Genomic DNA, 13,300 nt, shown 5'->3' on the forward strand with positions numbered 1-13,300 from the left:
TTGATGCATTTTTTCCCATTCCTTTGAATTTTTTTTTTTTTTGCTTTTTAACTACGATATTTGCTCTCTTTCTCACTTGAAATGTGATGTAAGCTTCAGGAAATTGAGTCTTCAGTTATTTTATTTTTATTTTCTGTGACAGTTCAGACAGCGAACCTGAAATACAGTAGCAGCAACTTTTCACAATCTTTTTCTCATGCTGGCAGAATTTAAACCCAAGAAGCCGTTGTGGCATATAGGAAATTTTCATGGCAATATTACAGGTAATCAGAGGTGAATGTCTGGAAAGAAAGGCCTAATGTTGGGAAGAGTGAGGTGTTGCAAAACCGTGCAGTGCCTATGGCAGAAGGCAGATGCTGCTATGTCATGCCAAGGATGTGTAGGAAGGGGCCCTGCCACCTAACCTGCTCAAAGCAAGCACAGCTGGCTTCTCTAGATCCTCCCTCTGGCAGCATTTTTCCTACTGAGGTGAGGAGAGCCAGGTGTAGGAAGGGGCACATATCTACTTGTTCTCCATTGGCTTTCCTCTATATCATTACATTGGTTATCCATAAATATCTCAGTATGGGAGATAATTTAGATTATAACAGATCAAACCAAGCAGATTTAAAGTATGTTTGATTCCAGCAGTGAAAATTGCTTTTGTATTTTTACCGCACTCTTACACATCATCTTCTCAGCATGTTGTGTTTTATATTTTTCCATAGCATACAAAAAAGCCTTGGCTCTGGGAAAGATGTGCTAGACTTTTAAGTTTGGGTTAGTCTTATTTTTGTGTAGAAGGGGTACATGAGAAAAATAGTTACTGTGTTTTCTTTCTTGACCTCTGACTGAGGAGAACACTTGAAGCATGGCTGTCTCTCAAAAAACAAACGCTGATGGTGGCTTGAGCTTGCTGAAAGGACTTTCTGTGAATGCTCTTAGGACTGTCAATAGAAAGTAAGTCTTCACCCTTTTTACCAAATCCTTATTTTGCAAAAAATGAAGGACAGAACACTCAGGTCATGCACCATCCTCACAACTCTTTCAAGGCATGGTGTCACTGCAGTGAGTCACCCCTCTGCCAGCTCTTGCTTTCGGGATATAGCAGTTGGTCTTCTGGTGACTGAATATAAGATATTCCATATCTCCTGCCTTTGAATCAGACCAAAGTTAGATCTCAGTATATAGTTGCAGTGTTGTTAGGAGCATTTCTACTCTGTGTTTGTACTAGACCTAGTCCTTGCCAAGTCACTCCTTCTCTAAGGACAGCTCATGTTTTTTTAGTTATGTACTGTAGTAAATCAAAGAAATACTACTTCTGCTTTAAAAACTAATTTGTCATTTATCAAGCTCAATCCCATTGTACTATGTGTGATCATACAGATTATCACTTAATGGGATATTTTTAAGTTCTAAAATGTTTCAGAAGCTATAACAGAAAGGATGCTCAACAAACCGTTGTAAGATATTTTCTTGGCCAGATTTCTCATCCTTCATTTCTCTTTGTTTACCATGCCACATGGGAGCAAGAATGCATAGCTGTAGCAGGACTGTATGAGACTGGCACACTAAATGGGAGCAATTGAGTCTGAATTTTGTTGTCTGCTGTTGCCATTCTTTTTATTCTCAACAAGTGTGGTGTAAACCTACAGAAGTGGATTAGCAGGATGCAACATGGCTCCCACATGACATAGTTTAAAAAAAAAAAGTTGAATAGGTGCTATATGTAGCTTGCAAATTTGATCTACCATAATGTAGGCTTATAGCAGATCATTTCTCCAGTCCTAAGAATTAGTGATGTTAGAAATCAAAGTAAAACTTACCAGCAAAAAGCTGGAGAAAAACACTGATAGTCTTATTCCTCTGCTTTCTTTGAAGCAAATAGTTTTTCCCAGAGGAAAATCATATCATATCCTTCCTTCCTAGGATGTGTTACAAACATCCAGTGCAAAGTATTTTCAAAGACTTCTTTATTGGTAGATGGCTACACCACTCTCCCCACGGTCTGCTGTATGGCCTCTCATTATATCATCAATTCCTTTTTATATCCATTTCGTATGACAGCTGTAAATAAGCACAAGTCTCTTGCATCCAGGATTCACTCAAAATTAAATTCATGGGTAGGTAGCTGTTAGCCAACCGACTTCTGTGTCATCATTGCTCTAATTTGAATGAATTACAGACCATGGTATTCATTGGTCTGGGGGCCTGAGAGCAAGAAGAGTGGAACAAATTGGGGCAACCATCTGGAATTTAATACAGATTTCTAAAATTATTCAAACAGCATGCACTCAACTTCTTTGTGGCTAACACTATTTCCATGTAAACTGGAATAATCTTCTGTTACAGGCCCTCTTTCATATGAGGAAAAAAAAAAAAAAAAAGAAAGAAAAAAGCCCAAACACAATACATTGAATACACAACTGGATGGTGCTTATTTTGCTCTGTTCTAGCAAAGGTTAAAATGTCTGGATCAAAGTTTCACAGCAGTTGTCTATGCACACTGTACACTGGGTACTGGCAGCTTCTCTTCAATGCTGAGGAGTGAGATGTCCTCCCCTCTCCCTCCCACACTGCTTGTAGAGTGCAGTGCCCCATGATGATGTTGCCAGGCAGACTTAATTGTGCATGCTCAAAGAGAAAAATGACATCCACACTTGGGTTAGTGCTCTCTGTGGCAAGCTGACAAATCCCCCAGCTGTCAACTAACCTCAAAGGCAAGTGTACGTGGCTCTAGCTTATGTCTGCTTGAATTCTGCCCATAGGCATTTATAAGCTGAAACTCATATTGGCTGCACACATTCAGAATGTTACTGAGAGAAATATATGGTCTGTTTTATCTGTTTTGGTCTCAAAGGATGACCCGCACAATTAAGGTTTATTTTTCAGAAGCAGGTAAAAACAGTCATTTTTTTGCATATGTGACAAGTGAAAGGACATAATGTTTATAGCTATGGATCTGGCTTAGTTGCTGATTGCTTAGAGAAAATCACATTTCTTCCTTGGACTCAGATGGATTATACTTAATTTTTTATGCATTTTGGGAAGTTACTATCTGCCAGAGAGCTGCATGCACACAAAATGGCCTTATGTAAGTGCCAGTATATATGGGCAAATGCAAAGAGGTATGTGGCATTAGTGCAGTATTGGCATCACAGAAGAGGACTTGTGGCGGAAGCATTATCACTCGTGGTGCACTGCAGGCTGTCCATCTAAACCTATCATTACCTGGCACCTATGCTCTAGTGAAATAATCAGATCAATCTGCAGATGGGCAAAAAGCCATCTTAACAGATGGCTTTGGCTGTAGGTAACCAGGAAACCATGCATATACATTAGAAATGGGTTCAGAGAGCACAAGCCTTATCTAGAAACATGAAAACAGCTGTTGGTTTTAACACGTCCATGTACTGTTGAAAGCATATGTCATACCCATCAGAACCTACACAGGATGAGCTAGAGTCTGCATCCATCATTCCAGTGAACCTTGCAGGAATTATTTGGTCAGGTATGGTCCCAAAGAATGAAATTTGAGGACACCATTCCATCTACCTAATTTACATGTCCAGCTGAGACACTGGCTCACCTTAATTTTAGGTGATTGAGAGGGCTGTCCAATCTACCTAGCATGATTTTCTTAGCTTCCTAAGTAGACAGGGATTGGCTGTAGATATGCATAGGAAAATGTTCGATATATTTACGTTTTGAATGTAATTGAACCTTAGAATTAAATCTTTGAATATAAGCAAAAGATAAAATACCTATGTCAGCCCTGGATTTAGTTCACCAAGCTCTTCTGATAGTGAGAAGCCAGTGCTAATTATGTTTTTTGTAGCACACTGATATTAAAGCACTCAGCTAAGAAGTGAGAATTCCTGGGTTCTTGGCCTCTTTAGTAACAAACTGCATATCCTCACCCCATGAGTCCAGGTTAGTGTTTTTCACTATGCTTTGAAGCTGAATCTTAACACAGCTCACTGTCACTAGTCCACAGAGAACACAAAGCAGCAATGACTACAGGAAGTTCCTCACCACTGACTGTTTTCACAGGCTTGACACTTCCCCATATGCACAGGAGAACTTGAGGACAAGATCTCTACTAGTGTCCAGAATTAATTCGTGGTTATGCAAAAATTAAAAAATAAAAGGGCTATATTCACATCATTTTACTCCAATTGATTCTCTGGATTTTCTGTACCCTACTGGCTGGCTACGGGTTTTCTTGAAACAGTTACTCCATAGAAATTTCAAGCTAATTGTTACTTAGGCTGCCTGAAGATAGCCCCAAGATAGCAACATCAAGATTTATGGGAGATAGTCTAGCTTCAATGAATCTGTGCACGTTTATGGGCTCTAAAGCTCTTTTAGTGGTGCTGGGAGCTGGGCAGGATGCAGAAGTGCCAGGAGAGTTCAAATCCGTCTCCTCCTGCCTTCCTGCTACCTGCTATGCTGAGTGCAGGAAGAGAAGAACCCAGAATGGGGAATAAATGTGAATGTGAATATGATTCTTTCTGTTGGCAATAGTTTCAGAGAGTATTATAAGCCTGAGAGAGAAAAGCAAGTTTAATAATAGTTCAGTTTGTAGACAGTACAGACTGAGATTTTAGAACCTTTGGACCATATTTCTCATCTTGACTATCCATGTTTACTTTAAAGAGGGTCACTTTACAGTAATAACTGACTCTTTTGAAAAGAGTCTGTCACAGATATCATTTTAAACCTCTCTACATAAGCCAGCTGTAAATTTGAGGTATTAATACCTTGGAGTCTTTGAGAAGTATTTTAACCATTATGTTGATAGTAACCACAAATAAAGCATTTATTTTTTGCAACTTTTTCACTCTGTTGAAATCATGGAAAGTTTGATGCCTTAAATCCATACTAGGGATCCATACATACATACATACATAGGTAGTTGTTAGTCTGTAAATTTAAGTTACCTTATTATTCTATCCTAGTTTTATCAAGACCGTGTAGAGGATAGTCTGCCCTTCACATGATACACAGCTAGGTTAATTGTACAAGGAATGCGAGTATGCTATAAAGAGCATCTGTATAAAAGACCAAGTGAGCTCCAATCATACCTCAGCATTGTCAGAGTGAAGAATTGTGATTATCATTTTTGGTTTGACATGCATAAATCTGCATTCTTAAGGTAGTTTGCATTTAACCTGAATTACTTTCCCCTTAACTAGGTAGAATGAAACTCATCTGTCACAGGCAAGAATAATGATATTTATTAACAGTGCAAATCATTCATACACATGGAAAGAACTTAAACTTGCAAAACACATCAGGACAGGAGATCACAGCCCTTAAGGGATTGATTTATCCTTAACTTCTACAAGCCTTTGTTATGATAATGACAGATATGTATTCCTGAAATCCATTGCCTCTGTCTGTGTCTTACCCTTTGATTTCTTTATAAACTCTCCTTCCTTGTCACTGCATGTTCTTTTTAATTCAGATCAGGTTATGCAGCTTGCGTCATATGTTCCTATTTTTTACAAAAGCGTTTTTTACATTTCCTAGCTTACATGCTTTCCATCTTTACTGTACTTCCATGCTAGAACAGCCCCTGGATGAGCTGTCTCTAGTCTGATTTTGATGCTGACAGCTTTCCTTTGTTCCTAACACAGCCAAGGCAACTGACTTAATTAACCATTATAAGCATTGTTCTGTTGGGATAAATGTCTTCATATAGCCTGGAATACTAAATGTTTTATCTAAATATGTACTTTGGTTTGGGGCACTTAGGTAAACATTGTGATTTGATGGCTCTGGGTTCTAGTGGCTTTGCTAAGATTGTAAATCCTTGGTGTATCTAAAAAGTCAGGATAAATATTTAGGTAAATAGACATGGGTGTGAGTGGAGCTCATCTGATTATTTGCAAACATTGCCTGCTGTGATGTACATAAATCACTGAATGAACCTATATATAGATAATAATGTCATTAAGATATAAACCAGAGCAACATACATATGTTAATGATGTGTTAATTTCAGCTATAAGATTTCTAAATTAGATAAAAATTGTGAATACAGTACGTTTCTCATGAGCTTAATATGAAGAGTATTTTTTCTGCAACAATAAACTACTATAGTGTATAGCTGCTTAATTATACTTTGTTTAGTACAGGCATGTCTTGCCACATCTACTCTCAGTTGGGACTAGATATATACAAAACATCATCAGCGTAATTTTGCTCAAGTGCTAGGCTCTTGTGCACTTAGCCAAAGTTAAATATTCAGCAGGATACTCTGTAGTAGTTATGAAAGATTAATTCAGTTTCTGTTTAACGAATGAGTTGAAGTGAGAATTTCTTTTGAAAATTTCAGATTTTACATTTAAAAACTGTGGTTTTTATTATTCCTTTTAAAGGGCATATAGCAGAAATGATCTACATAGTTACATATTTAATGGAAATCTTTCTCTTTCAGTATACTCTTCCCAGCATTCTAATTACAGTTCTCCATATACCTTTTTGTCTTTTTCTTGCTGTTTCAAAATATATTGTTCATATTTCTTAAGTGGGAATACAGCTGGAAAGCAAGGAGAATTGCATAATGGAGTTGTGCATATTTGCAGATCCTGCTGTATTTATAAATTTAATTTGGATTTTCCTTTCAGTCAGTGCTAAGATTTTTAATGATATTAACATCTGAGCAAGGAACTGTGGCTTTGAGGCAGTTTCTATTAAAAGTTCATTTATACAACAATGTTCCAAAGGAAAGAGATTAAAGCAGCAACCTAGAAAGTTTTAATTTGTGTTCTTTGCAGGCATTTATTTCCTTTTTTTTCTTTTCTTTTTTCTTTTTTTTTTTAACAAAATTTACTTGCATTATTAATGAAATTCACTCTAAGCACTGCCGTGGATTCTGAAGGGCAAACTCAATCAGCTAGCTTGAAATTATAATCCTTGCAAAGCCAGTATGAATGAATAGCAGATGACATTAAGCCAGTCACAGGAAATGGTACATTTAGTTCTTGCTGTAAATGTGATTTGATTGATTCTATCTTTCCCTTTGTGTTTTATGGAACACATTTATTTATGAAGATGTCTTTGTCTCATTACCATGTTAAAATGACAGAAAAAATGTGCAAAAAGTTTTGGGGATTGCTGTGAACTGAAAGCTATCATCTGGTTTACTAGCAAATTGGGGATTTACTTATGACTCTGCTGCAAATGTTACATGTTGTTTTGTATAAATATGGTACTCTTCTGAATTGCATTATTAGATTTTATTCCAGCTGCACTCCCTAAAAATTCAGAAATGTAGAAGTAAAATTATCACCTGGCCTACACTCTCTAAGAGCACAAAAAGGTCAGCATCATGTCTTTAAACAGATTGTCCACACTTCTGATTCAGTAATTTAGGAAAAAAAGAGGCTTAGCTCTTTATTGGGATCTCTTTAGGATATATTCCTGAGATTAAACAAAAAATAGTGGCAAAACTGTTTGAAAACTTCCTCTCCTGTTTCTCCCTCATCACTCAAACCTCCCTCAGGTCACCAGCCTCTCTGATACTCCACGCAAGAGTTGGATTTTGTTTTCTAGCTTTAGTTGTTTTGTTTCATAGATCACATTTACCAAAAGTCATCCCTTCTAAAAATAGCTCCTTTTGAACACGGGAATCTAAAAACAATACCCTGGATACAGATGAGAACTTCAGAGAGTCTTGGAAATGTCTATCGGAAGGGTCAATTGAAGGTCTTCTGTATTTCTCTCCAAGCATTCCTACTGCCAACAGTAAACAGAAAACCAAGGCAGTTATGTCTTTGTCTAATTGAGTCTTGAATCTGTATAGCCTATTCAAGGTTTGCAATAACTTTCTTCTTCCAACAGTGCTTTAACTCGGTCTGTTATTTCCCAGCCTCTAAAAATGTATGGGCCCGGTCATTGTGACAAATGTGTAGAACTCTGCACCACTTCTTATTGACCGTCAAGAGGTTTCTGTTGGTCCTTCTAGCTTCTTAAATTCACTCAAAATTGCAGTTCTGTAATTATTTATTGATGAAGGGATGGAATTGTCCTGCTCCAAACTGAGCTTGTGTGGCCTCACATCGAGTAGTGTGTGTAGATTTTGGCACTACAATATAAGAAGGAAATAAAACTATTAGAATATCTAAAGGATGGCTGTGAAGAGGTGGAAGTGTCTAAGAGGAAAAGTTGTAGGAGGAGTGGTTGAGGTCATTTAGTTTATTCAGTCATTTAGTTTTTTTCAGAGCGAAAGAGGCTGAGGGGAGGCCTCGTGGCCACCTATAGCTCATCACAGGGGAGAAGATGGGCAGTGCTGATTTCTCTGGTGATAACAGCAGGACCCAAGGGAATGGCATGGAGCTACATCAGGGGAGGGTCAGGTGGGGTGTTAGGAAAAAGTTCTTCACGAGAGGGCGGTGCACATGGAACATGCTGACCAGGGCAGTGAGCAAAACCCTGAGCTGCCAGAGTTCAAGGAGCATTTGGACAACACTCTCAGACATAGGGTTGAATTTTGGATGGTCGTGTGTGGAGCCAGGGGTTGGACCTGATGGTCTGTGTGCGTCCCCTCACACAGCTAAGGATATTCTATGATTCCATGATTCTATCATTTTCAGTGAGTCAGCTATTTACTGTTAGTATTATCTGCAAATTTCTTCAGCCCATTTTGCTGGCAAAGAAAGCTGATCACAGAATCACAGAATCACAGAATTGCCAGGGTTGGAAGGGACCTCAAGGATCATGAATCTCCAACCCCCCTGCCACATGCAGGGCCACCACCATTCCACCTAATGCTAGACCAGACTGCCCAGGGCCCCATCCAATCTGGCTTTGAACACCTCCAGGGACGGGGCATCCACAACCTCCCTGGGCAGCCTGTTCCAGTACCTCACCACTCTCTCCGTAAAGAATTTCCCCCTGACATCCAACCTATATCTCCCTTCCCTCAGCTTAAAACCATTTCCCCTTGTCCTGCTGTCACTCACCCTTTCAAAGAGTTGATTCCCCTCCTCTTTGTAGGCTCCCTTTATGTACTGAAAGGCTGCAATGAGGTCACCCCGCAGCCTTCTTTTCTCCAGGCTGAACAAGCCCAGCTCCCTCAGCCTGTCCTCATAGGGGAGGTGCTCCAGTCCCCTGATCATCTTTGTGGCCCTCCTCTGGACCCTCTCCAACAACTGATAATATATCTGACTCCAGAAATTTGTTAAGGATTAGAAACTGGTGAAATCCAGGTCCTGTCTCAGTTTGTTTGGTCTACTTGACTAGAAAGAAGTGTTACTTGTAAGTAAACCTAGACAGTTGCCCATTGGAGAAGAAGCAGGTACTGTAGCATTTTTTGATTCTTGAATGTTAGTCCATGACAGTTTCCTGTTGAAGGATGTAGAATCTGAAGCACTGAAAATCTATACTTTCTGTTCAAAAACACTAGTTACTGACAGAGAGATGGCTACTGCACTGAGCCCTTATTACCATGTTCAGCTGAAAGCAAAAGAAAAGAAACTAAAGAAAAAGGGAGTTCTGACTAAGACAAAGGCTGTAAAATCAGTTTAAATTACCCAATATTATATGTTTTGAATCAGTAAGAAAAGAACAATCATCCAATGTTCTGTTGACTGAGCTAGCAGAAACTTGCAGTGCTGTAGAGTTGATACCCTGCAGACTTAGAATGGGCCTATTCTATATATAATTGAACAATTTTATACAGTAAACATTGTCTTGTTGCTCCTAAAGGGAGCTCCTTTCAAAAGTTCTTTAATAGATATACAGAATAACTGAAGGCAGCAATCAATGATGATAAAATTCAGTAAATGATATGACTGTAGAGTTTAATTTCATAATGCTATAATCATCTGTATGTTTTTGTGAAACCATCCAATCAAAAGCATGCAGTGAACAATTTTGTATGCCAAAGTGCAGTGTTATGCGAAATATGTGCTTGGAGTACATAAAAGTAGACAATGCTCTCTGCCAGAAAAATATACCAAATATTTACAAAATGGGTTTTTTTGTTCTTATTTCACGCTGTTTCCGATTTGTACCTTCTGTATATGAAAGTCTATTTGCATTTTGTTTACAGATAGACTTTATGTTTATACCTTTTGTGTAAACATAAATTTGTGCCCTTTGTTTTCAATTTTGTGTGTACATCTTGCTTATACCCATCTTAAGTATACACATAAATTTGTCTGACCGCATATTATTGATATTTTCCAGTCCACAAATACATCAATTTCATATCACTTGTGCATACAAAAAAAAAAAAATATTTAATCCTTCAGGTAATAATGCAAGGCAATTCATCCAAACAGCATCTTTGTAATTTCTTTAACTTCTGTTTTAAGTTGTCTGGCATCTCAGCCAAAATACAACATTTCAGTAGTAAGTTTCATCTTTTGCATTTCAGGATTATAATGATGAAATTCGTCAGGAGCAACTGAGAGAGCTGTCATATTTGAATGGTTCTGAGGATTCAGCACGTGGACGGGGTATTCGAGGAAGAGGGATCCGTGTGCCACCTGCAGCTCCTTCAAGGTGTGGTAGCTAATCTATTATGCAAATAGTTTTAGAAAGTGTAAACAATGGCAAAATAAGCAGTTAAAAATAATAATTATATACATCACAGTCATTAAATCAAACTGACTGTTTTTCTTCTGAGAACTTGTGCTATCTACATTGTTCCAGGCTCTCCAATCTGTAATTTACAGGTCATAAGGGGGGGGGGGGGGGGGGTTGCAAGTAACAGACTGCAAATCAGAACAGATTATAAAGCTAGTGGAAGGATATGTCTGGGAGAAAACACTGTAATGCTGATGCAGAAGCAGAATAGTTGGTGTCATAAAATCATTGGTCAATAAAATGGCATTCTGTGCTGTAGACAAAGAAGGCTACATAGTCTGGATAGCTGTTTATTTGCTAACTCATTACTTATTTTTGGCATAATATATGAATAATACTAGGCTATAGTCTACATATTAAATTGTATTTTATTTGTTGTATATGTTATCACTTGTATATGAATTTCTCTGATATCATCTAAAAGTTTTGGTATATGAATGTTTCCTGAATTCCTGCAAGTATTTTTTTGTGTATATGTGTGTGTGTATTGTCAACATATACCTCTGCATGTTCATGAAGACAGTACATAATCTTCCTGTAATCCTTATGGCTCATTTTTGAATGTGAACTCTTAAAAATTTGTTGCCTAAGATATTTATCAGGCTACTCATAGGCCTGGCAAGTGGTGCTAAGAAAAACACGTACTTTAGAGGGAATGCAATACGGAGCTTCCTTGATTGTGCTCACAGAGAAGTTGTTCTTTGGTAATTGAACTGGCCGATCTTGTGCCCCTTTTTCCTTCCTGGAGAGTGTTTTCCCTCTGTTCTTGATATTTATTTTTTTTTAATCTGTAATATGTTACACACACCCAAGACATTGTACATTAGACATTCATGACCGTCTTCAAATGGAAGTGTTCTGAAGCTCAGAAATTAGATTTCCTTGCTACGATGATCAGTGAGGAACTTGACTGTGATGTTCACAACATCATTGCAACAGGCAGTTTTAAATTAGTTAAAGTATAATCAGTGGACTGCTGGCTTCCCTTCTTGTTGAACACTACTGACTGGAGCAGTAGGACAGAAACTAGGATCTTGGATACTTTCCTTACTTAACAGTAAGAAATCCCAGAATGTTAAAAAAGGAGTAAGGGAAGAAAAAAAAAAAAGAAAAAAAAAGGACCTGAAATATCGAAGTTAAATATGTTGCTCTAAAAGTAATGCCTCCTACTTATTTCCATGGAAGTTACTACAATAGAAAGAATATAATAGAACTGTAGAACTGTTTGGTAGAGCAAATCCTCAGCTACAACACTATTTTTATATATAAAATTACATACTGAAAGGAAAATCATAGATTGTTTCTCTGATACATCCTCCTTCTAGTTTGGGAAATCTAGTTACCAGAACCTCTTTTTAACCAAGATCAGCTGCTGCTGCTTCTGACATACCAGTGTTTTGGATATAGCATAAATAAGGGACAGAATGCTAAACTAAACCTTTCTCTGCTTGTCTTTATGCACTGCTCTCTCTGTAAACTGGGGAAGGCCAAATCTCATGCTATCCTTTGCTTGTGCTGAACTAAATTGAACAGGAGGGAGAAGTTCTTACTCTCCTTTTATGGTCCCTGCTTTGCCTTGCCCTTTTCTGCTATCCAGAATCATCTTCTGCCAGACAAATTCTACCATCCACCAATAAACATGAAACTGACAGTGATGACTGCTTTTGTATTTTGGAAGCAATGGAAAAAATCCTCATTTTTTTCTTGTTTTGGAACTACTTCAGAGTAACTCTGCAAATTGAATCACACTGCTCCAGGATTTCATTAGTACAAGTAAAAAAGAAGGATCAGATGTAAAAAGCACTGAGTAGCTTAGAAATAATGTCTTTCCATAACAGAAGTTCTGCATGAGATACTGCCTAAAAGAGCTTGACATCATAGCTGCCAAAACCCATAGCAGCATGACACTTTAAATTGCAGTAAAAATACAAAAGCCTTTATAGTGGGGTAGCACTTGCCTGTCCTCCCTTCACATACACCCCAGTGCATTCACTTCTTTTTGCTCCCACAGGGGCCGTGGGGGTGCAATTCCTCCACCCCTTCCCGGACGAGGTGCCCAAGCACCCAGAGGAGCACCAGTGACTCGTGGAGCTCTCCCCGTCCCACCTGTAGCAAGAGGTGTTCCCACACCTCGAGCAAGGGGGGCCCCAGCGGTCCCAGGCTACAGACCACCCCCACCACCTGCACATGAGGCATATGAAGGATATGTAAGTAATTGCATGCATCAATAACAGACGTGAGCCAAACTGTTGTGGTGAACTACCAGTATCTCTGGAGCTGAAGAATCTAGTCAAATAAGCTCTCTGTCTCTACTGCATACCTCCTGCTGGTGAATCACAGTCTAGGTGATATAATGTGGCAGCAGAATTATGGTTCGGGTGATGTGAGTTCACAGAGCTTTTCACAGCTTAGTTTTGGATATGAGAAGATTGTGCTAGTTAGCTCTCAGTTTATTGCAAAAGAGCAATTCAGGCTATAAATGTAGTCTGAAGACTGCTGTAGTTGAAAAATACTGTTTATTGTAGGTGAAATTCTTAGGAATAATAAATAATATCCTTTCTTGGAAAATAAGTTTTCTTTATTCTTCTGCATCCTTATTACATAAGTATGTATGGATTTTTTACTTGTATTCATAGTTGTGTTACAGATGCCTAACAAATAGAAATACAGTTATTTTTCATTTAAACTGATACAATTATGCATATTTAGCAGGAAGTAG

At 38.3% G+C, this 13,300-nt stretch overlaps 1 protein-coding gene across 5 annotated transcripts in view; it reads left to right on the forward strand.

The window, feature by feature from the left end:
* KHDRBS2 (KH RNA binding domain containing, signal transduction associated 2) overlaps positions 1-13,300 on the forward strand; it is a 342,378-nt gene that overhangs the window by 198,792 nt on the left and 130,286 nt on the right. For all 5 annotated transcript variants that reach the window (XR_016464481.1, XR_016464482.1, XR_016464483.1 and 2 more), the window contains exons 5-6: positions 10,370-10,497; positions 12,593-12,788. Coding sequence is in view for 2 of the 5 variants with exons in the window: in XM_090136217.1 (XP_089992343.1) it covers positions 10,370-10,497; positions 12,593-12,788 (324 nt within the window). In the remaining 3 variants the exon portion in view is untranslated. The remainder of the gene's footprint in view (positions 1-10,369; positions 10,498-12,592; positions 12,789-13,300) is intronic.

Source organism: Phasianus colchicus, chromosome 2 (assembly GCF_987193195.1).
Source record: "Phasianus colchicus chromosome 2, bPhaCol1.hap1.1, whole genome shotgun sequence".
Taxonomy (NCBI): domain Eukaryota; kingdom Metazoa; phylum Chordata; class Aves; order Galliformes; family Phasianidae; genus Phasianus; species Phasianus colchicus.